This window comes from Notothenia rossii (assembly GCF_949606895.1).
Source record: "Notothenia rossii genome assembly, chromosome: 5".
NCBI classification, from domain to species: Eukaryota; Metazoa; Chordata; class Actinopteri; order Perciformes; family Nototheniidae; genus Notothenia; species Notothenia rossii.
Genome location: NC_136903.1, coordinates 67,155,233 through 67,178,007, shown reverse-complemented (window position 1 = coordinate 67,178,007; position 22,775 = coordinate 67,155,233). Strand labels below are relative to the sequence as shown.

General features: G+C 40.1%; 1 protein-coding gene across 1 annotated transcript in view; it reads left to right on the top strand.

Moving 5' to 3' along the window:
* The window catches only part of tafa3a (TAFA chemokine like family member 3a), a 98,380-nt gene that overhangs the window by 43,866 nt on the left and 31,739 nt on the right, over positions 1–22,775 (top strand). The window contains exon 2 of the mRNA XM_079681582.1: positions 10,132–10,235. Within this exon, the coding sequence (XP_079537708.1) occupies positions 10,133–10,235 (103 nt within the window). The 5' untranslated portion in view covers position 10,132. The remainder of the gene's footprint in view (positions 1–10,131; positions 10,236–22,775) is intronic.

The following is a 22,775-nucleotide window of genomic DNA, read 5'->3' as shown; positions in this document are numbered from 1 at the left end:
TTTGATAAAGGTTGTTCATTGTTAAACCAGAAATGTCTAATTCCCATAGCCTCTTCTAATGATTTGCCTATTTTTCTTTGTCAGTGTGAATTAAATATCTTCTGGGGTTTGAACAGTCGTTTGGAAATATGACACCTTGACTATCTGACATTAGACTTAATTGATCAAATGGGCAGATTCATTTTATAATTTAAATAATAATTACTTTCAGCCCTACATCTACTCCTATATGTATGCGTTTACCTCTCAGAGAGTTTTTATGTAGACCATCAAAGCAATTATATGGTTTTAGATCTCTAGTCTGCTGCATCAACCTTTTAAGCAGTGGCGATGAAATAAGGTCAGTCATTATAAAATCATGCTGTGCAGCCAAACATTGTTCAAAACCACAGAACTGTATTTTAAATTCTAGTGAAGATCCCAAACAGTCCAAATATATACCTATGTTCGGTTGAATTCATTAGAAATGTGTAAAGATGATGCAGTCATCACAAATACTTCCATTTGATGAAGCTGATAAATAGTGTGATGATGAAAAATTAGAAGATTTAATGAATGACTTTAAAGCTGGTACTTCCTTTCAGCAGACTCCATGTTTTCTGTGTCGGTAATAACTGTTTATGCAGCTGAGGGAACGTTAGACCCGAGGCATGACTGCTGGTATACCACCAACCGTGTGCCATATTTAGAGAATCGGTAAACAACGCTAACACAAACACAAACAGCATCATTGCTTTTGTTTTGCCCTCCAACCACAGCAGCCACCTCGAGCTCGTCCACTCTGTCATGTATCAGCTGCAAACACACTCCTCTGTCTTCGTAGTCCCATTTACTCACCACTGCTGCAAGGCAATAGGTGCTCAGGGGAAAGTTTGTTGTGTGAAAGATTACGCGTGTGAGTGTGTGTGAGTGTGTGTGTTCACACAGTCTATGGTTCACACGTTTGCGTTTCGTTTGTGTCTATCCGTCAGGCAGTAATCAGAGACAAGGCTTTTTTCACCACATCTGTGAGACTCACTAATAACAGAAAGAGCAGGAGATCAAAGGCTGCAAGGAGTATTATTTTGCTGAAGTTGCTATGCAACACATCATTTGCCAATAGCATGCAAGATACAGTATATTTTTAGCATTGGCTGAATATCCTTAAATTAGAAATTGGACAAAGTTAAACGAAAGAGGCTGCAGCCATACCGGAGGCTGAATGTTGCTGGCCTTTGAAATGGCAGTTGTTTGAGCTAAATGCTAGCATTGTCATGCCAGTCTTTTTAGCTCAATATGTATTTTAGCATTGTCATTGTGTGAGCCGGTTAGCATGACAATGCTAAAATGCATATTGAGCTAAAAAAAAACTGGCTATAGGAAATCTAAATCCACCCAATAAAACAGAAGACAAATAAAAAATGGGATTAACAATTTGTTTTATCCAGGATGAACTCAATATGAGCTAAAGTGTTGATTATGTTGGTTCAATTTGCCTGTATTTTATTTATTTTTTATTTAACCAGATAAAAGCATAGAGATAAAATCTCATCTGCAATGCTGACCTGGCGAAGAAGGCAGCAACGTTACACATAACACATAACACAAACATATAGAATACAGAGAACATAACTAAGAAAACAAAAGAAGAAAAAGCAGTCACTACATTGTGCACATTAGGACAGCAAGAAAGGTACACTACTTATTACTGCAAGAGCAGCTGGTGGTAAGAACTTCAGACAATTTCAATTTAAAACATGCTATTGAGACAAGTGCCGTCAGTTTGAGGTGTGATTGAAGGTCATTCCAAGACCAAGGACCATAATAAAAAAGACTCCTTTTCCCAGCCTCAGTCCGCACGGCAGGCACCTGGAACCGTATTCAGGCAATGGATTTGAGGTTGTAAGAGTTACAAACTGGGGCAAATCTGGCACATATGTACAGTGGAAGCTTACCTAAAATGGCTTTATACATTAATAAAAACCAATGCTGCATCCTACACATAGTAAGTATATGTGTGTGTCTGTATTTTATATGTTTGCTGTGTGTTTCATTAAGTAAAAATGTAGGCTTTCTCAAACATTCTCATGTTGTACATGTTTTTTTTAATTTAGTTTTTAACAAATTCATGTTAAACAAGTTTTGAAAAATACAAATGTTGTCCCGATGATGGCGTTAGATGAAAAGTTTAGCATCAACAACATTTTCACAATACATCCTTCAGGGAATACAAATATGTTTGAAACTTATGGTGGAGAAAAATTCCCAGGATCACAAAAATCAGTGGTTCATCCTCTGGGAAATACACAATTCTGTACTCACTTTCATGATAATCCATTCGGTAGTTTTTGATACTTCAGTGTAGACATTTCAGAGAAAGTCAGTGGTTCCTTAACTTGCTCATCAAAATGAGACAAGTCACTTATTCTGTCCTATTTCATTCCCTTCCTTAATTGATGCATCTTTGAGTAAAAGCCACATTTAGTCAGCACCGGTTTCACTCAGTGAAGCAAATTGTGGTTTTCATATTCCACTTAGCTGTTCTGATATTCATGGTGCAATCAGCCAAGCCCATTTCAGAAAAAATTATATTATTCATACTATCCATATTTACCACTAATGATTTAATCCGTGGTAATGGGACACATACCAGAATTCACCACATAAGTAAAAGGTATAATGGGGTGGATAAAAGCCATAAAAGGTTGAGGTCTTGTCACTAGGCTGGAATCTTCTTCGTGGCACAAGAAAATAGTTAGGAAAAGAGAGTTTTAGTAAAATATTCCCAGTGTGTCACAAACACATGATAATAAGCAGGTTTTACTATGTTCTGTTAAACCAGACATTATACACCAAAAACATTAGTTTTGTTTAGTGTGCAACATTTCTCCCACAATGCAGTGAAGAACTGGAGAAGCAACTCACAACTGAAAAGCCCCAGAAAGAACTACATCTTTGAAAGACAATTTGCCTTCATCGTGAAGTTTAATTGGCAGTGTTTCAAAGTAGCAGTTTGATAAACGGCTGAGCTTGCAGATATTACATAATGGTAGAATTTACTGTTGGTATAAAGCACTTATACACTTACAGTGTACAGGAGGTTTTGCTTTAGTTTCCATGGGACAATACTGAATGTGACATCAATTATATATGTGAATGTTTTGAAGATGCTTTTAATATGAATCTTGGGCATACTCTGCTGTAATGGTTTAGTACTCAAGACCGGTCTTGGTCTCAGGACCACTTTTTTGAGGTCTTGTCTCGGAATCGACTGCATTTGTACTCGGCTTTGGCTCAGTCTCGGACCAATAGGACTCAAGATTTATTTCAAGACCCTCAAGACCACGGCTGTGGCTGGGGATGTGATTAGATGTAAAACGCCCTGTTTCAAATGCAACCAATAACGGGATTTCCCTGACTTACTTTTAAGCACTCGCAAGACTCCGTATATTTGCGCTCATGCGGCGCAATGTTTGTAAACATGGAACTGGTCGAAACAGGCTGCTACCCCCTCACCTCTCCCCACCCCATTCACACACTCGCCCTGTATTGACTTGGTCTCGACCTCTAAAAGTCTTGGCCTTTTCTTGGTCTTGGTACACTCCGGTCTTGGTCATGACTTGTTCTCGGTTGAGGTAGTCTTGACTACACTACTCTGCAGATACCTATATTTAAATCTCAATATGTTGATAGAAAAAGAAAATCACCTAATGTACTCTCAGACCATATATACACAGTTTGGAGAAGTTGTTTAGACCTAATGACATTCATGAAAGTTACAGAGTATCCAAACTGCATGAAAACTCATCATCACACTAAATGTGTTTATATCAAATCAGCCTTAACTTTCACAAAATAGATTTAGCCTGATCAGGCCATTTTCTGATGAGCCACCTGGTCTCAGTGCCACATCCATCAGGTGGAATAATTATCCTGTTAACCAGCTCCAAGATGCCACCTGAACACTGCCAGACACAAGATGGAAGTTGCGGTATAAGATGTTCCAGTAGGTTTAAATCTTGTTTGGAGTAATACAGTCACAAAATAACTATTAGACATTTGATTTGCAACAAGCAGGCAGCACGGAAATTCAAATTATTTCTGGAGTTCAGCTGTCACAGCAGATGTATTCATTTAGTATATGGGGGGCATGTGGCGTAGCCGACTAGTGCGTGGTGTTCGGATCAGGGGAGCACAGGTTCAAACCCCACTGCAGTCAGCATGTCGTTGTGTCCCTGAGACACTTCACCCCAAATTGCTCCTGTGGGGATTGGCCACAGTATTGAGTATGTAAGTCGCTTTGGACAAAAGCGTCTAACAAGTAACATGTAATGTAATATATAAAATTGTTTACAGAAGCGGAAATATGCGTAATGTGTATTTCTTCTTTAAAGGTCCCCTATTATACTCTTTTCCAACAATACATTAAAGGTCTCAGATATGTACAAAACATGTTTCTGAAGTGTTTTGCTCGAAATACCAAACAGATCATGCATTGTAGCATCCCATACCCCCCTCTGTGTCAGCCCTATTCCAAAAGGGCTGATTCTGTAGCTTTAAATGCTAATGAGCTGCTGCTGGCCACGCCCCTATTGGAAGTGATTGGTTAAAAAACCAGAATGGAGCTGTAGGAGGACAATCAGGGGATAAGGTGGGCGGGTGTTACCTTGGTTGGTTATTGGCTGATGGTTGCTCAACCCAAAACAAAGTGGCCAAATCTGATCAGCTCATTTTCAGAGGTTTTTATATAAATTGATCAGGACAACAAGAGAGAGAATCTATTTTCCTGAAACTTTCCCAATACTTTGGCGATACACATTTATGTATGAAAGACGTGAAAAAGAGGGTTTTGCATAACAGGTGACCTTTAAGATAAACAGGAAAGAGAAATGAAAGGTAAGAGAATTTGGTTGAACTGTTTAGAGCAGGGGTCGTTAACCTTTTTGATATGAAGTGCCATTTTAAAAAAAAATTGTTATCAGCGTGCCAACCATGGATCTATAATAACATAACGATCGAGAATTATCAACGGGGGGGGGGGGGTGAGGAGCTTGACGCTCGTCAACTATCAGCAGGGGGGCGGGGGAGCCTCGCAGTGTGTGGACCTGTCAGCGCAACTTACATGATGGCGAATTTAACAAGCAAATTTAAATAATTGGTTTAAACGGCATAATAATAAGGACGATCGTCCGTTCTGTGATTCTCCAGAACACACATGTTATGATATTAGGGTCATGCAGAGTGAGATGAGATCGCTTTCCCTTAGAGAGAGAGAGAGAGAGAGAGAGAGAGAGAGAGAGAGAGAGAGAGAGATCCGAAAATACAATTTAAATATTTTGCACACTTATTCCTGGTGTGCCACTGGTTACGGTGCCGAGTGCCAATGCTGGCACGCGTGCCAGGGGTTGCCGACCCCTGGTTTAGAGGGACTCGCATTGAAGGAGCGTGTTTGAAACCAGCTCCCAATTCTTTTGACCAAAGTAAAGAAATCTTCTTTTTAATCATATTACCACTTCATGTGGTCCCACGTTGGCGGTGTTATGCGTCGGTGTAGACTACAGGGAGTGCAGGTGAAAATTAGTTTTCTAACTGTGGGAGGTAATTAATCTGGTTAGTCTCGAATGAACAGACAAAAAAAGTCAAGAGAACATCTTGATTCACAACGGCTGCTGCAGTGAGTATCTGTTTAGTGAAGCAATCTTCTGCAGGAGCCAGACAATGCTTGAAGGCAACCCAATCTTTAAAGCATTACAGCCAAGTGTGATTCTGTTTTAAAGACGCAGAGTCTTTTTTCATTCGCTCTCTCAACATAATGCATTATGTTTATCGTTGAGGCCTAATACATTTGCTGAATCCATTTCCTTTCTCATAAAACATTTGCAGAGCCGATTCTTATAGGATTCCTTTGTCTACATCCTTGTTTGCTACATGTAGCGTGCCCAAATGTGTGCACTAGAGATTGACTTGAAGATAACTCATTCTGCATCAGAAATCCCTTCTTTTTGTATTTACTTCCGGAAAAACTCAAACCTCTCAATAAATACAGAGTCTTGTACTATATTTACCTTTGTAAATAATTTGCCATGGTGGTTGTGTTGTTTTTTTAGAGCATATAGAGGCTTAGATAAGTGTGTATTTGCAGACTAAGTTTTTTCTGATTGACATATGTCAGCTCTCTTTGTCCTTGTTTGTTTGCCTCACCTCAGGGCTCAACCTTTAAGTTTGGCTTCAACACCTTATTAAATGTAAGCAAGCGTAAATCTAAACCGCAGGCTTCAAATGGTCCGTTAAATAATCTATTGGTGATGTTTCAGACACTGTGTCTATGTTTATTTACAGTCTGGGCTCTCATAACATCCCCGTTACGTCAGCTGTCTGACAATGCACAGAATCAGAGCGTCTGGTTCAGCATCACCCAGCACTGGCTGTCAATACAAAGGCAGTCGCTGCTGAAAACCTCTCCCTCGTCTCCTCTACGAGCCACTGCCAGATAAGCATGGAGTTGATATCTTTTCATGAAACCAAGCATTTCACTAATTTGAGTATCTGCACTGGAACAGAGTTCAAAGCAGTGCTGTGATTTGCGGCTGCTTCCTCACCAGAGAGGAGGCCAACCCTGTTGGGGGTAAGATGATCCGCTAATTGCATTGCTCGTTGATGGAGATGGAGAGTGTTACTGGACACTCAGAAAGTACATGAAGATTACTGAGCTGCGCACATTAAGACAGGCAACACAAACAGCATTACCCACCTCCCAGGTAGCAGGATGAGAGAGGGAGACAGAGACACTTCTTTTGTTCCTGCTGTCTCCAGATCTAAATTGGTATTATGAATTGCAATGAGTTTATACATGGTTGCCATCTCTCTCATGTTTGACGTGAGGCTCTGTCTCACGCTCTCATGCTGCTCAGAACAAATCTCACAAGGAAGCCACAAAGCACACTGCTTCATGAAAAAAAATATAGTTTTATTGGTTGAATAGGCTTTCTCTGCACACAAGTTAAAGTCTGAACATTGGGCTTTTATTTACAGCGCCAATATTGGTCTATAAATATTACAAAGCCTAAAAACTACACAACATTGTTCATTTATGTTTAGTTTGCCTTATTCCCTGAGCTCAATGTGTCCCACTGTGATTAGTGAAACCAATCTGATACAAGTTAGATGAATAGGGCTCTCTAGCTATCAATTAAAAAACAAACATTGACTTTTTAGGATGAAGAATCCAGAAGTGCTAAGCTAACATGCTAACCCATTTCCAGGTTTTAGAACTCATTCCTGCTTTTTATTGAACTCAGTCAACAGCGGTCTTAGTCTTTTTTCAGGCAATTAATTAAGATAAGTATTTTTTGCGTTGAAAAGCTACTTATGAACCTTTTTTAATTCCAGCTTTAGGGTTTTGTCCGAGTCTTCTGCAATATTAAACTGCTTGTCTTTTGTTCTGGACTGAATGTAAATCAGGATCAGTAAACAGTAAGAGGATCTGAAGATGTATTTGTTGCTTATAGATATTTGTAGGATTTATTTTGAGTTTGAAGAATACCTTTAGCTAACACACAATAACAAGAAGGATATCTGCATTTCCAAAATGAGAGGGGTACTTTGGCCGAGCACAGCAGTGGTAAATTCATTAATTATTCAGAACGATTAATTATCCCTGACACAGCGACAGGATTGGTCAGGATCTAACAAATCCATTTGACCTTCTTTGGTTTTCTACACTTCAGGGGACGGATAAGCTGTCTTTCACAAATTCCAACTTTAAAAAATCATCTGCAACATAGTGCAATCTTAAAGGGCCCATTTCATGGCCATTTCCACTGATCATAATTCCATTGTTGAGTTCTACTACAATAGATTTATATCGTGCAATTTTCCAAAATGACTTTGGTTTCTCATACAGCATCTCTGTAAACTACGTGTATTCACTGAATTTCACTCTCTGCCTTTAATGGCTCGTTGTAGCTCCAGTAGCTCCAGCCCCGACCCTCCCTGTGAGCCCAGTAATCGCGCTGAGCCAAACTCATCCTGAGCACACGCAAACTCACAGCCGAAGTAAAAACAATAAGTGTGGCTTGATATTGAGTAAGAAAAAGGTTGATAAACGCTGTGAGAATGGGTCTGCAGAGAGAATTTCGCCGCGATCCCAACTGTCTGTTATCTATGGGCTCAGAACAGTCTCATAATACACACATGCACACACATGTATTTCATGATCCGCAAAAGGATTCACACTTGTGTTTTTCAATGCACACACAAATGTGTTCCGTTTCATATACATGTAAATACAATCCAAACACAGAAAAAAGTTTTACATATGTATTTTTGATCCACACATATTTGTTTTCCGTTTAAATCCTCTGAACCTACAAACACAAACCGCTTTCTATGCATGGATCGCTGTGCATTCGTGTGTGGGTTTTTTGAGACTCCCCTGACGGTCAGCCGATTCGTACTTGTAATTTCTCTCATCTATAGCCAATCAGATGTCTCCTCCAGTCTAAGCCAATCACATGAGCGCGCCCCCAAGAGGGTAGATTTCTTGCGTTCATGACGTAGCGCTTCATGTACGCATTTTGCGCGGTCCGGAGCTGACAGGTCCATGGAGCCTGAAAGCGGTTTGTTTTTGCGGGTTCAGGGGATTTAAACGGAAAACAAATATGTGTGGATCAAAAATACATATGTAAAACTTTTTTCTGTATTTGGATTTTATTTACATGTATATGAAACGGAACGCATTTGTGTCTGCATTGAAAAACACAAGTGTGGATCCGGAAATACAAGTGTGAATCCTTTTGCGGATCATGAAATACAAGTTTGAATCCTTCTGTGTGCATGTGTGTATTATGAGACTGTTCTGAGCCCATAGTTATCAGCCTGCACAGGGAGGAGAAATCAGCAGAGCTGCCTGCAGTGTGTGTGTGTGTGTGTGTGTGTGTGTGTGTGTGTGTGTGTGTGTGTGTGTGTGTGTGTGTGTGTGTGTGTGTGTGTGTGTGTGTGTGTGTGTGTGTGTGTGTGTGTGTGTGTGTGTGTGTGTGTGTGTGTGTGTGTGTGTGTGTGTGTGTGTGTGTGTGTGTGTGTGTGTGTGTGTGTGTGTGTGTGTGTGTGTGTGTGTGTGCGTGCGAGGAAGTCCGTGGATTGGCCAATTTGGACCAATCAGCGGGGGCTTAACGTAACGGATACGTCCATTTGGTTCCGGGTACTGCATGACGTTAAGCCGTACCTGGATGAAACATTGGACAATGACTTATCAGTGACGAATCTCCAACGAGGCGTTTTGGGGAGGTATTTTCTGTTTTAGAGTTTTACTCGCTACAGGATGTACTTTGAGGGTTTTGACTCTGCACACCGTTTACATGCATAAAAACCTTCATAACACACAAGGGGACGGGTAACAACTGGAAAAGCATGACATGGGCCCTTTTAAACTCAATTAAAACTGTCTAGTTTTACATTTCACAGTATTTTTGTATATGGATGTGTTTCCATATACAGGAGTCAGGACACATACTCTCTAATACAACAATTCAAACATTAAAACATGGGAGATAGTAGTTACAATTAAAACACATTTTATTGGGCTATAAGCCAATGTACCTTATCACTCTGTTTTGTCAGCAACACAGACCAAATATTTGGGGTGATAAATGATTTATACTTCAACGAGATTCATTTTTAAAGATTGTTTTATGTGGTTTCATCCAGGTTGTACAGTAGGTTTGTAGGTGAATGGAATTTCATGTGTGGCGCTTACAGCATTGAGTTCTTTAATGTTTGTGACAATTAAAGAGGATTTAATTCCCATTTTCCATTTATAAGAGATATTTCTCAATTTGTATACAATATCAATAGAAGGCTGTCGCTGTGTTGTTATTTATTACTTTCTGGCATGATGTTGCACATTTCTGCTTCACAACCTTGTTGTGTGTGGCCCTCAGGAGGTTAACCTCGACACAGAAAAGGCGTGGAGGTAGAGCTCTGTAGATTGAAGCTTTGTGATTTCAGGAGTTATCATAATTGACCACCTCGGACTGCCAAGCTGAAGCTCTGGGAGTCTGCTGGCATGAACCCAAGTGCAACATCTGAGTATGTGTGTGTGTGATGCAGATATGGCTCACCGCTGATTATATTTGTCTTCTTTTTGTTTTCCAGAATGCGGGAGAGGGACCTACAGAGCGTGTGCAGAAGGGCCCTGCTGCTGACCGTCTGTATGGTGTCTCTGTGGGGACTGGCATCGTCACACAGAAGCCACATAGGTACAAAACTGCATGTGTTCGTCTTTGTTTGTTTTCCATGTCGCCCATAACAACCAAAGTCTGCTACTAACAGCTTGACTGGGGAAGCATAGGATTAAGGACAAGTACTGCTGTAATTGTATTCACTCTTATTGTCCCCATTTACAGTCATTGCCCATGAAAAGTCTAAAAGGAATAAGCATGTATTTAGCAAAAACAATGGCAGCTTTTGACTTCCAGGGAAGCAGGAGCATCCAACTGTGGCAAATACACCAGCAGGAAGAACAACAAATACATGATAGAATTATACACTGGCATTATCCTGTTAGTGTCTTCCTGAATAGACTTTAATGACTTTAAATTGTTGAGGGAAGACAGAGCATTACTCATTGATTGTCCCTGCATACCTACATTTATGTATGCATTCATTTTTCAAGGGATTAAAAACCCCTCAGTCTTGTACCCATTGAAGCAAATTTCCTCTTTCTATTTACTGCTTTCACAGAGGGATTTATTAAAACAATCTGGGAAAGAGCTCCTAAAAATAGAATTATGTTTTTTATAGCCTTTTTTTTACTTGAACAATAAATCCTCACAATAAGACAGTATACTGAAAATACTTTAACTTGAATTAAATGTATTATGGCAACAGATTTCACCTAACTGCATTAAGTTAGTTGAAAGCAATACTATTAAGGTTAAATACAAATATTATGATGAACTTCATATTATTGCTTTCAACTAACCGAACACAGTTATGGAAATGTTTGACTTAATACATCGTAAGATGCATCCTAAAAAGTATAATACAGCTGATAGTGTATCAGGATGATTCTGGTGGGTGATATTTCTCTCACTGACCTGAGTAAACAATTCTTTACAGCCCAGGTCAGGCACATATGTAGTCGGCAGTTCACCTCACTGACTCTTTCAAAAGAAACGGATATAATGAGCCGAGCTTTCTTGGTTTCTCTGCTCAGCAGCGAAACACAGATTTACTGTATGGTTGCGTTTTTGTGCAGTCGTGCGATCTCAAGCATCACAAGGAGAAAAAAAAGAAATACCAGTACAGTAAGTGTGTGCATGCATCTGTGTGTGTGTTTGTGTGTGGAGGGCAGGGGACAAGACCTTTCAAAGTGATTTCCCTTAAAGGAGAGATGGTCCGATCCCTGGGCGTATCGGTAGAAACTGTGACCACACATTGAAATAATGAGCCTTATTCCTCTGGAGGATAAACAGCAACCAATGGCTGCAGGCCAACAGCTCCATGTTGGCAGAAAACAACATGACCAGCCAAATACTCTTGATAGGGCATCAGCATCCAGGGCTGTGGCAAGGTAAGCTGCACAGGGAAGGAATGCATAATATATGAAGTGAGTTGCATCATAGCATGTGCCTCGTCAAGGTGTATTTCAAATCCACTCCAAGACAGAAGAAGAAAAGCTGTGACGGTAGAATTAACTCTCTGTCAGCTTAATGTTTGACTTCTCCAGCTGCAGAATAATTTTACTATGTATTAGCTTCATTTCATATTCACCTGCAGAGACTTCAGGAAATGGCAGGTTTTTATAAATGTGTTATGAGTTAGGGTATATATGTAAGTGATAAGTTATTGTTATTTTGTATTAATTTGCTTACAAATCCATACTATAAATACTGTAGAAAGATTACACTCCGTGCTTACATTTCACACACTTGAGAAATTAATGTACTCTATTTTACTCTACAAGAAAATATGCTCTGAGAGTGGGAGGAACTTTGGGATTTTAGTCAGGAACGGAAAACCCCCCAAAAAGCATAATAGGGCCCCTTTAAATGGCAGATTTGGAAGGTTAACATCAGGAGGTTGTCTGTGTGTGTGCGTGTTACATGCTCAGTAGCAAAAGTGAAGACACCGGAAGTACAATATGAGAGATGAACCCAACCGCCTCCAAAACCTTTGAAATTAGGAAATCGAATTTTGAGTCGGGCCTTGTCATCCAAAATCATCAATCAAACTTCGCTCCTGTTGCTGTGCTGCAGCTCCAAAATCACGCGTTCTCAGAAGATAAGAGGGTGCTAAAGCAGCGTGAACGGTTTGGTTTGAGGTCATTTACAGACAATCACATGTTTTTCTCACCCTCTCATGTGATACTCTAATCAATTCCTTCAATATTTATTGAATATACTTGATGATTGTATACTAAAAGTGGAGTACTGTGTTGGATAAACAATTGAATCTCCGGGCTTACTTTGCTGTCTCTTTGGTTTTGCATTCGTCCCGCTCTTGTGGTTTGTGCGCTTATTCCTGTGATTTATTAGGAGGCAGTGAGAGGGGGCCCGGCCCCGCTCCCCCCGGGCTGCACTGACACTTAGGTAATCACGCAGCCTGTCCCTGGGCTACGGAGGTCAAGTCAAGGTGGGCCCAGTAAACAAACCTCTTTAGCCCTACTGCTTATTGAGGTGGGGGCTTCGCCAAAGCAATTGAACCTTTCACCACAGCCTGACTGGAGCATGCTGAGCTCAGTGCGCGCACACATAACCCCTGTAATAAGACCACTGCATCCCCCAGAGCACCATCTGCATTCATTAGCTAGTCATGAAAGACTGGAGAGGGAGAAGAAGGGTGAGAGGAGAGCAGTCTGGAAAGGGAGCGAGCGTGATAACAAGTACCCTTCGGCTGTGCAATTTGTTTCGCTCCTGTCGATAGGATTTAGACTGATGATGTGACCAGGTCATACAGCAGCCTCGTTATTCAGCTATTTGGAAACTAGGATACTTATTTTCTCAACAGTAGCTCACTCTGTCTCTTTTGAAATAACCCAAATCAAGCTCTCTGTGGTTTGTTGTCCAGTGTCCGCGAGGGCAAACACTGAAATGTGGTAGAGAGGAAAACAGGCGCGAAAAACACATTCCTCGCCGAGGCTTGGTGATGCATCATGGCAGCAGCTCCCTCTTTGAGATCAAAACGTTTTAAGCTGTGCCGTTTACAGGTCGTAAACTCTGTTGCATTTTTTAAATATTAGGGATTAAGCCACACGGGTCATGGATAGCTTTACAAAATGACTTTGGAGCTAAGGTTTACGTTGGGTTTAAATCAAGGTCCTGTTCTATATTCACATGCACACAAGGGGTAGTGCTGCCCTATTAATAAGATGAAAACGGCTCTGGCTCTCATTTGAATTCAGGAATATTTCCATATTTGCTTATGGTAGAGACATTTTAAAAACTGTGTGATGCACTCTAATGGCTCATTCTCAAGCTGATTTCAAAGCTTTTTGTATTCTATGCAAGATCATTTTCAGTGTTTCATATTAAGAACAAACTGATTCTCTGGAGCCAACATTAATCCAACCTCAACTTTTTCATTTTCTTCCCTACGCGATAACATTATTTTCTCTCATCACTGTCCCAGTCAAATAACTATTTTGGAAAAGGTTTATTAAGATGAGTCACATTAAAAAAGATTGTACGTTTTAATATTCTAACTAGATCAATTAGAATAGTTTCCCTGTGGCTGCCTGAAGGGGGGACGCCTGCGAAGAGAGCCTTTCATGCTTGATGGGTCTTGATGAAAACCAGACTGCCGCAGAGTTCTTTCTTTAGTGTCAAAAGAATGAGGTTATTTTAGTTATTCAAAGCAATATAGCAATAATAGTAACAGTCAAACTTTGGATAGCTTTGGGGCAGATTAAGTCATTGTGTTTTGAACAATGGAGCAAATATTAAATGTGAAATTGCAGAATAACTGCAAAAATAAGTTTATCTTAATACTGCATGGTTATAAAGGGCCCATGTCATGGCCATTTCTACTGATCATATTTCCATTGTTGAGGTCTACTAGAATAGATTTAAATTGTGCAATTTTCCCAAATCACATGGTGTCTCATGCAGCATCTCTGTAAAGTATGTGTATTCACTCTCTGTCCTAAACGGCTTGTTGGAGCTCCTGCCCCCAATTGGGCCAATCCGGTCATTTGTTGTTGATTTGGGTGTTCACACGTCACTATACCCAGGAAAAAACAATGGAAAATGAGAAATCTCCAACGAGGCGTTCTGGGGCAGCATAGACATGGGGCATCTTTTCTGTGTTAGAGTTTTACTCGCTACAGGGTGTGCTTTGAGGGTTTGTGACTCTGCAGACCGTTTACATGCATAAAAACCTTCATAACACACAAGGGGACGGGTAATAACCAGAAAAGCATGACATGGGACCTTTAACATTGTATATTTAAGCATTTTCTACAAAGCCCTAAAACTGACACAACGTAGCAAAGCAGTACCACACAAGTGGATATGCCTGACCTTTTGTATGAGTTTTCCTGTTCAAGGGCTCTCTGCTTTTTTAACTAAACAATTTTTGAAGTTCAACAAGTATGAATCAGAACACAAAGTCACTATGGAGAAGAAAGGGACCAAAAGAGGGCAACGGAGGAGGGGAGGAAAAGCATCAGATAAATTGAGCCTGACTGCTAAACAAGCCTATATTTAGTGGCTTTTCCACAGGTCAGTTCGTGCCTCATTTGTCAGCTCGCGGACATGAGGAAACATTTTGGGGGAAGATTTTGATCCTAGCCAACTGGACCCACACTTCTCTACCTCATTATTTCTCATCAGGAGCGTCAGTTCCTCCTGTAATGAGCCTCTCTGTTGTTGTGTGTTAGCTTCCATCATTCTGCTGCACATCGCACACAGCAGGTCAGCGTGGACCCCTTGCTCAGGGATAGCATGACATTATACCAAGCGGCGGCAGGGGCAGGTCACCCCCGCCCCGGGGACGTGGGGGGCGGGGGGGGGGGGATGCTGCTGCAGAGCATTCGTCCTGACATTTGGAGAGCAGGTGGACAACACAGATAGCGGGGGGAGGCCGATTGAGATGGAGATGGTGGGGCTGTTTGGGATGCACCGTGGGGATGACAGGGGTCAGCTCGCCCCATCTCCCGGTGGCAGCTAGCGAGATTAGAAAACCATCAAACGTCCTCTGCTATGCGCGTCTGAATGGCAGCTGTATAGATGAGCCATGAGTGCCTGCGTGTGGCCTTGGTTGTATCCTCTGTGTGTGGTGGGGGTGGGGGGGTGTGGAGCCAGCGGAGCAGGGGAGAGTGTATGTGCTCCGAGAATGTCAATAGTTGTATTCACATGCTTAACAGGAAATCAAAGTTCACTCCTGAGCGTCTTCTTGTTATCATGTGGGGAATGTTATGTTGGTGAACAACAGAATATTCATTTTATTCATCTGCGGAGTTTAAAGGGGACTTCTGGGTCTGTATGTGCTCAGCTGTTTTATTTTTTGCTTTGTTTTTAAAGTTAATTTCCAATACCAGTTTTTGACAGGCAATTGTTTTTCATGTAATCCTTAATTATGTTATTGTTAATATCCTAAAATTAGTGCATGTAATTGCCAAATTAAGAAGAACATCTGTGCCAATAAACACATTTTTTTTTTTAAACTAACAAACAACTAAAACTTGCTTATCTAATATTATACATCCTGCATTTCTTGTGTGAACTAAATCATTATGCTGTTGTTGTTTTATATAAAACAAAAAACATGTGTTTAGACAGGATCTCTTAATTAAATTAGATGGTATTTGATAATATGCAATACATCCTGGTAAGAATGACAAGTTTAGATAATCGGAGCCTTGTTCATAACCTAAATATTTTACCACAATTTTGGCGCAACTTGTAACAAACCAAGTTTGTACTTCATCTCTGAACTATGCCGACTTTTATTGACATTATAGCAACATATTGACCTATATTGACATACAAAAATGTACAAATTAACTTGTGCAATACATGCAATATTAAAGGTAGAGTATGTAAGTTTGAGAAACCGGCTCGAGATCGCTAGAATTTGAAAATACACGACCGGAGAAAATCTGCCACTTCCTTACAGAGCCCCCCCTCCAACACACACAAACGCGCACATGACCAATGAGGGCACGAGATAAGTTTGTGCACAGATGGAAGGCTGACAGGCAGGTAGGCCATCCAGTTACTTTAGCCGGGCCGGCTAAAATGGTTGGTCATGCTTTTTACAGTATTACGGTTTCCACAGATGACATTTTGTTATGGATTTTTTGTCAAAGCACTTAAGATATTCATTGCTATCGGGATGTTAAGAGCATTCCATGGAATATAACAAAAAGTGTATCTCGAGCCGGTTTCTTAAACTTACATAATATTTTCTTAAGGAAATATTGCAATTTATCTATCATCATCTATGAGAAACTCACGATTAATTAAGCAATCTGATGTGCCTTTGGTAACGATGACATCAGCGTGTTTCAGTAGAAAAGTGTAACCGGGGACAGAGATCTCCAGTTAGCTTTGACTTGAAACCTCACAAGCACTACTTTGTCAAGTTACCAAGTTACCAAGTTTACTGTGTTGTCACTGACAAATAAACGAATAACTACAAAATAAAACCCAAGGTTAATTCGCATCTAATATGGGTTTTCAAGCTAACAGCAGGTGGGTTGAAGTAGAATCTTTCTTTGTGTTTTATTGTCGACGATAGGAGGACCCATACTGTGTCAGAATCAGATACGCCAGCAGTCTTCTATCTCCATTTCCTCTCTAACTACAGCTTAAATGTAAACCAATTATCCCTCGCCACATTATGAGTTACCTCTAGCTGTTCTGAAACTCAAAGAAATTAGGATTTTTGGATTCTGATAGAATCGAAAGAAAGCCTGGTGATAACGATTTGAGCTGATAAATACAATTAGTGGAGAAGTGCTAACAGCATGGTGGTAATTGGGTCTTACAAACTAAAAGCCTGCCCTTACCCAGCAATTAGATTAACCTCCTTTAAAGTTAGTCAATTGTATTGCTGTTAATGGGCTGTGCTTGGTTGAATGTCAACATAGGGAGTTACAGTCCCCTTTAAATTGGCCACATCTCTGTTCCCGTTCAAACTTTAACGTGTGGAAGAATATTTGAAGCGATTAATTTGTTAGTGCTGGTGATTCACCGCTCCACCGACTGTGTTATATGAGCGGCTGTTTGATGCATGTTGCTCCATAACGTTAATTTTCATTTATTACAAATATATATCATACAGAGGAATAGTGCCATATTATTCCTTCACTCTGGTTGTGTTGCCAATGATAAAAAAATTAGTTAAAGGCATTACTTCTTACTTAGATTAAGTCTATTTTAATGTTTGCTATGACAACATATTTCAACGCACGTTTGCCTACAGTGGGACAAAGACCCTAAAACATTAGATTGACAAAAATGCTGTAGAGGCAGATTATTAAAACCAATAAGTCACTGCTCACATTATTACTGTGCTTTCTTTACACAACCATAATTATTGTTTCTTTTATAGAGTTAAATGCCAAGCAATCATCAACATTTCTCTCTATTTAAAATGTGGATTTACAAAGGCAGGGGCTTTTTCCAAACAATGCTTAATGCGTCAGCTAATCACATATCCAATGCACAATATATGTCTCTCATCGTTTGCAGTTTATATTCTCAGGATACCAACCTCAATATGATAAAAATACAGAACTTTGGATAAAAAAATATACATATTTTGGATATGAGCAAGCACCTGGTGTGCATTAGCCTTCACTTTTTGAGTAGGTCAGAAAAGAAAAAGGATGAGTTTGCACTTCATCTTAAATAGGTCATTGTATTAATATCTTTCTGTACAAAAGGTCATGTTCTCTATTTTATTGAGGATTTTGCTCCTCAAAGTTCTACAATATTGTGTGATGATGACAAAATGGCAAGACAAAACATATGGGAGGATTTATTCTTACGTTGAGGAAAACATGTTTATACAGTAAAAATAGAAATGTAATTAAAGAAAAGTGGATAAATATGTTGAGTACTAACTGTAGGGGTTTAGAAAAAGTATATACCTGCCATAGACAAAGAACAACATTAACATTTAGAGGTTAACACTTAAACCAGGGAGAACGTTATAAAATATGAATAAACGGGAAGGCTGGATAATAATTTAATGTTACTTTGGACTGCTCCCAGCACTAAGCATATTTGAGCTTGCATCCATAAACATTCTCTTAATCCTCTCAATTTTTGCAAATGTAGCGACATGCATCCCAGCATGGAATTGCAGATTACATGTTTGTTTTTTCTGATGTCTACTTTCATGGAATATTTCAAGCTCACACATAATGAATGAGTCGCTTTAGGCTACAGGAATGGGACATGTTAATGCAGAAGTGGAGTCGTGTTACCCTAAATCAGGGGTGGGGAACCTTTTTCCTCTCAAGGGCCATTTACATTTTTACAATATCCTCAGAGGGCCGTACAAATTATTGACCTCTGCTTAAAAAAACTAAAATCACAGCCCATTCATTTCATGCTGTGCAAAGGAAAAGCAACCTCTTAATCCAGATATCTCACCATGACTCGTGTATGCATGCACGTGCACGGTGTGGCATGACCACCAAAACAGAAAGATATCGACACAAGATGTGTGCAAATGTATTTAGTTTCCTATCCATGTGAACATGATTTAAGTGAGTGAGTGGGTGGGGGGGACCTAACCTCCTCTAGGGGGGTCTGGGGGGCATGCTCCCCCGGGAAGTTAAACGCATCAATCTGCTGCACTTTGAGAGCAACATTAGGAGATCTATGGATACATCTCTCAACACCCATATCTAACAGAACTGGAAGCAGATTAATTTTTCTTTATGGATATTTTAAAAATCACTCTCCTTTCAAACTGTATTTTTCTTTATTAACAACAACTTTGTTTTTACTGTCATATAGTATTTTATACCTATTTACTTTATTGTATTATTTTTTTATAACTATATTGATCATATAAAGATGAGCCTTTACCTCACTGGTTGTAGAAAAAGCTTCTTATATTCGTTAGCATAGCTAGCTAACCAGATGCTAATAACAACAAAGTTATTGACTGTATGATCAGTATGACAGATGAACAGATCGCCACTGGGCTTTCAACTAAAGACACAGCCACGCAGAAACTGTAGCATGTGTACGGCTCCTCCTTATCGGTACTGCAATTTCTGAAGTGCTGGAGCGGCGTTCTTGTGCTCTCCGTCAGAACTGCTCCCCTGTTAGTCGGGACATATACCACATGATGACACGTTAGGCTCGTGTTGTGTTCAAGGAAACCGACCTTGGCCAGGAAAAACAGGCACTCGCTTGTTTCATTTTTTTGCGGTCTAGATTTCTTACATTTTTTCTTTTTTGGGTGTGTTTATAAATTACCTCGTATACGGCCCGGAGTCCGGAGGTTCCCCACCCCTGCCCTAAATGCTCTATGATGTTTTGAGTGTTTTGTGGAGTGTTACACACACAGTAAACGCCTATAGAGTGTATCATATTCGTTTAAGTAGCTTCAAAGGAGCATGCAGGATGTCTGAGTCATGATGGAAACAGAAGCAGACAGGTGCAGCAGAACTGAGAGGAGCAGGAGACATGTTAGTGCAGAGCCTGCAGATGGAGGACAAAAAAGAAATGCAGGCGTAGATAAAAACATTTCAACGTATTGAGCTTTTTAGGGAAGGGTTTCATCGACACCGTCAAGTTCGCTAAACATCTGCAGCAACTTATGTAAAGGTGGTGACACAGAGCCTCTGAAGCGATTATCAGAGCATGTTGCCTGGTTATTTTAGGGTTCACATATTCACTCTTACCCACAGAGATTGACTCCCAGACAGATCTGAGCAGTCTCTTTCAAACATATTTGATATTTTTACAACCTGATGTCAGGACGGTTCCTGCGGCGTGCAGACATCTAAGAGCATCGTCCACCCACTGAGTTCATAGTGAGTTTAGGTGGAGGAGTCATACATAAATGTTAGAAAGATGTAAGATATGTATGTCCTTATGGTATGTTCCTGGTAAGAAGTTGCAAATAGTTGATTTATTATAAATCAGTCCTGTGTTGACAAGCCTCAATGTAGCACAATGTGTCTGACTACTTTTTACCTCTACTGGATCTATACAAACTACATTCCCAGGAATCGTTTTTTAAAAATCTTTAAAATCAACTTGTCGAATGGTCTCATTTTCAGTACGACCATAATGGCAACAAAAAAGTAATTTCTGTTTGCATTAGATGCGCTACAGATATGATTCAATGCTAACACACGTCAAAATAGATGTTTCTCACCAGTCTAAGTTGTGTTTGTTTTGATAATTAGTGTATTGGGTTAATCCAAAGCAGAGATGTAAGGCAGAAACTAGAAACAAACTTTTTTTGGAAAATGTTGTTTGGTCTTCCCACCACGAGGAGATAACTTAACTCTGAGTGTGCAGCAGCTAAAGGAGAACAAAATAGCACTCCATAATTATAACTAAGTCGAGTCTGAACACACTGAATTATACATAACCATGTTCTTGCATTCAGTGTGACTTGCACCTTCTGAAGTAGGTAGCATTATATTTGGTGACGATTAAATATCTACAAATCCACAAATAATTTCTAACACCTCTTCTAACTGCAGAATCATGAGGTTTTAAGCATTAAAGTGACAATTGCATATTGGAACGGCCAATAGCTAATTCTTCATACTTATAATACTGCTCATTTGCTTAATAAAAGTCATAACATCCGCAAAAAACACGTTTACAGGGTCTACTGTTACAAATCTACAAAGCACCGTGTTGGGGCGTTGTTGTCTTAATTTTTCTGAGGATGCCCACAATGTCAGACTTTGAAAACTCTTAATTAGATAAACAAATTCCAAGCAAAGTAATATTTGAACAGCTTGCTTTGAGACATGTACGTTAAGATAAATGGAAATGAAGCTTAAGGATTGTATTCTTCCCTCTGAGGGCTGGTTGATGTAGCTCTGTTGTCATTAAACCGATGAAGGCTTTCCAACAGCTCGACATCTGTCTCTAAATTGGCATTTAGTATTATTTCAAGATGTCTGAGAACATGTCGGAGAAGTTTAATGTCCTCTCTAAACGCTAATTCCTTGTACTTACTATTACAGATTTGCGGCCTCCAACCGTAAATATAATCCATTTGCCTTAACAACTGTCCCCCGAAACCTCTTTTCTATGCAGTTTGATAATATAAATCCCAACAGACATTTATGAGGGCTCATTTGTAGTCAGGCAATGTTGAAAAGCGAGTCGGAGAGAAACTCGTCAGCTGTTCAGCCTTGGGTAGTTTTCCTTTTTTCCTTTTAAAGTAATGCTACGCTATGGCCTGGTAGTTATTCACTAGAGGCTGGCTACTGACTGAATAAAGTGAAATATAAGCTTCTAAAATGCAGTCCATCAATTGCATGCCTCCATCTTCCTGCTGCGCTCCATGACTTCCTGCCTTCTGGCTCACATCTCCTCAGGAATGAAGTGCATTGCCGAGTGTCCACATCGCACCATAAAAACAGCAGCCGAGGCTGAGCATCAACTTTATGTGAATGGACTGGAGCATAAAATGTAATGGGTGGAACCATTGGAGTTCTCCTCAAATGGCTTTTTTAAAAGGTTTGTCGACATATTTTCCAGGAAGATGGTCTATTAAAAAACAGGAACATCTTTATTGAGCTGTCAGTGGGTGGACAGGTCAGATGCCCTTTAATAGTGTCTTCAGGCGCCACGCGATTCAACAGGGATCAGTGCCGATGGCTGCCTCGCCACTAATGAGATATTGTTTTCCAGGGCGACGTTTGATTTAGAGCAGCTGGTTAAATATACCCCTCAGTTAGCAGCATTGCTAATGAAATAACATGACAGCCTAATATAGCGGAGACTCATTTCTGATCCTCAGCTATGTGTAATTTTAGGCAAGCCATCCTTTTTTTCAGACTGTGGATGGGTTCTATACTCTAAACGCAGTCTGTCGTCTGCTCTGTCTAATGATGACGGATCCGTCTGTGCTTCAGATCATTGCTGCTCCGTCATTCTTACAGAAATGTACAGTTTAACGGGGGACCCTCATCCCCTATTGCAGTTCAACCAATGCTTTGTGTTTCATGACACTGTGCCTGTCACTCAGCTGTGAAAGGCATCAGTGGAATCTGCTCAAGATGAAAAACATGGGAATCCAGTTGGGGAGCAGAGACGGCAGCCGTTTAAAGAAAGACATGACATGTGCTTGACAGAAAACCAGCATGTGTGCATGTCAGATGAGAGACCAGAGACTGGAAAAGAGCATCTCTGGCTTGTCTTTTGTCTGCCTCTGTAGAGACCAACATGTTCATGGGGAGACGAGGCATGGAGCATTTTGATTAGAAAATACACTGTCAGGCAGGATATAGAATTATGTTATTATGTTATATAGGGTACTGAAAACAAAGGACATAAAAGAGATACCGTTTATGAATTGAAAACTACTAACTTAAAGGGAACATATTTTTCTCATTTTCAGGCTCATACATCTCTTTCGGGTTCCTAATACATTTGCTTTACCTTTATACATGATCTATATGTCCATGTGTCCAAGACGAGAGAAACAAATTAGACACAAACAAAATCCCACCCATCCACACATACTCATACTGTAGCTGGTTTAGTTGCTCTTGCCCACAATTCCAACTAGACCTCCTGGATTGTGAAAAACGTAAACCAGTGAGGAATTATGCTTCCAACGGAACATGTTTGGCA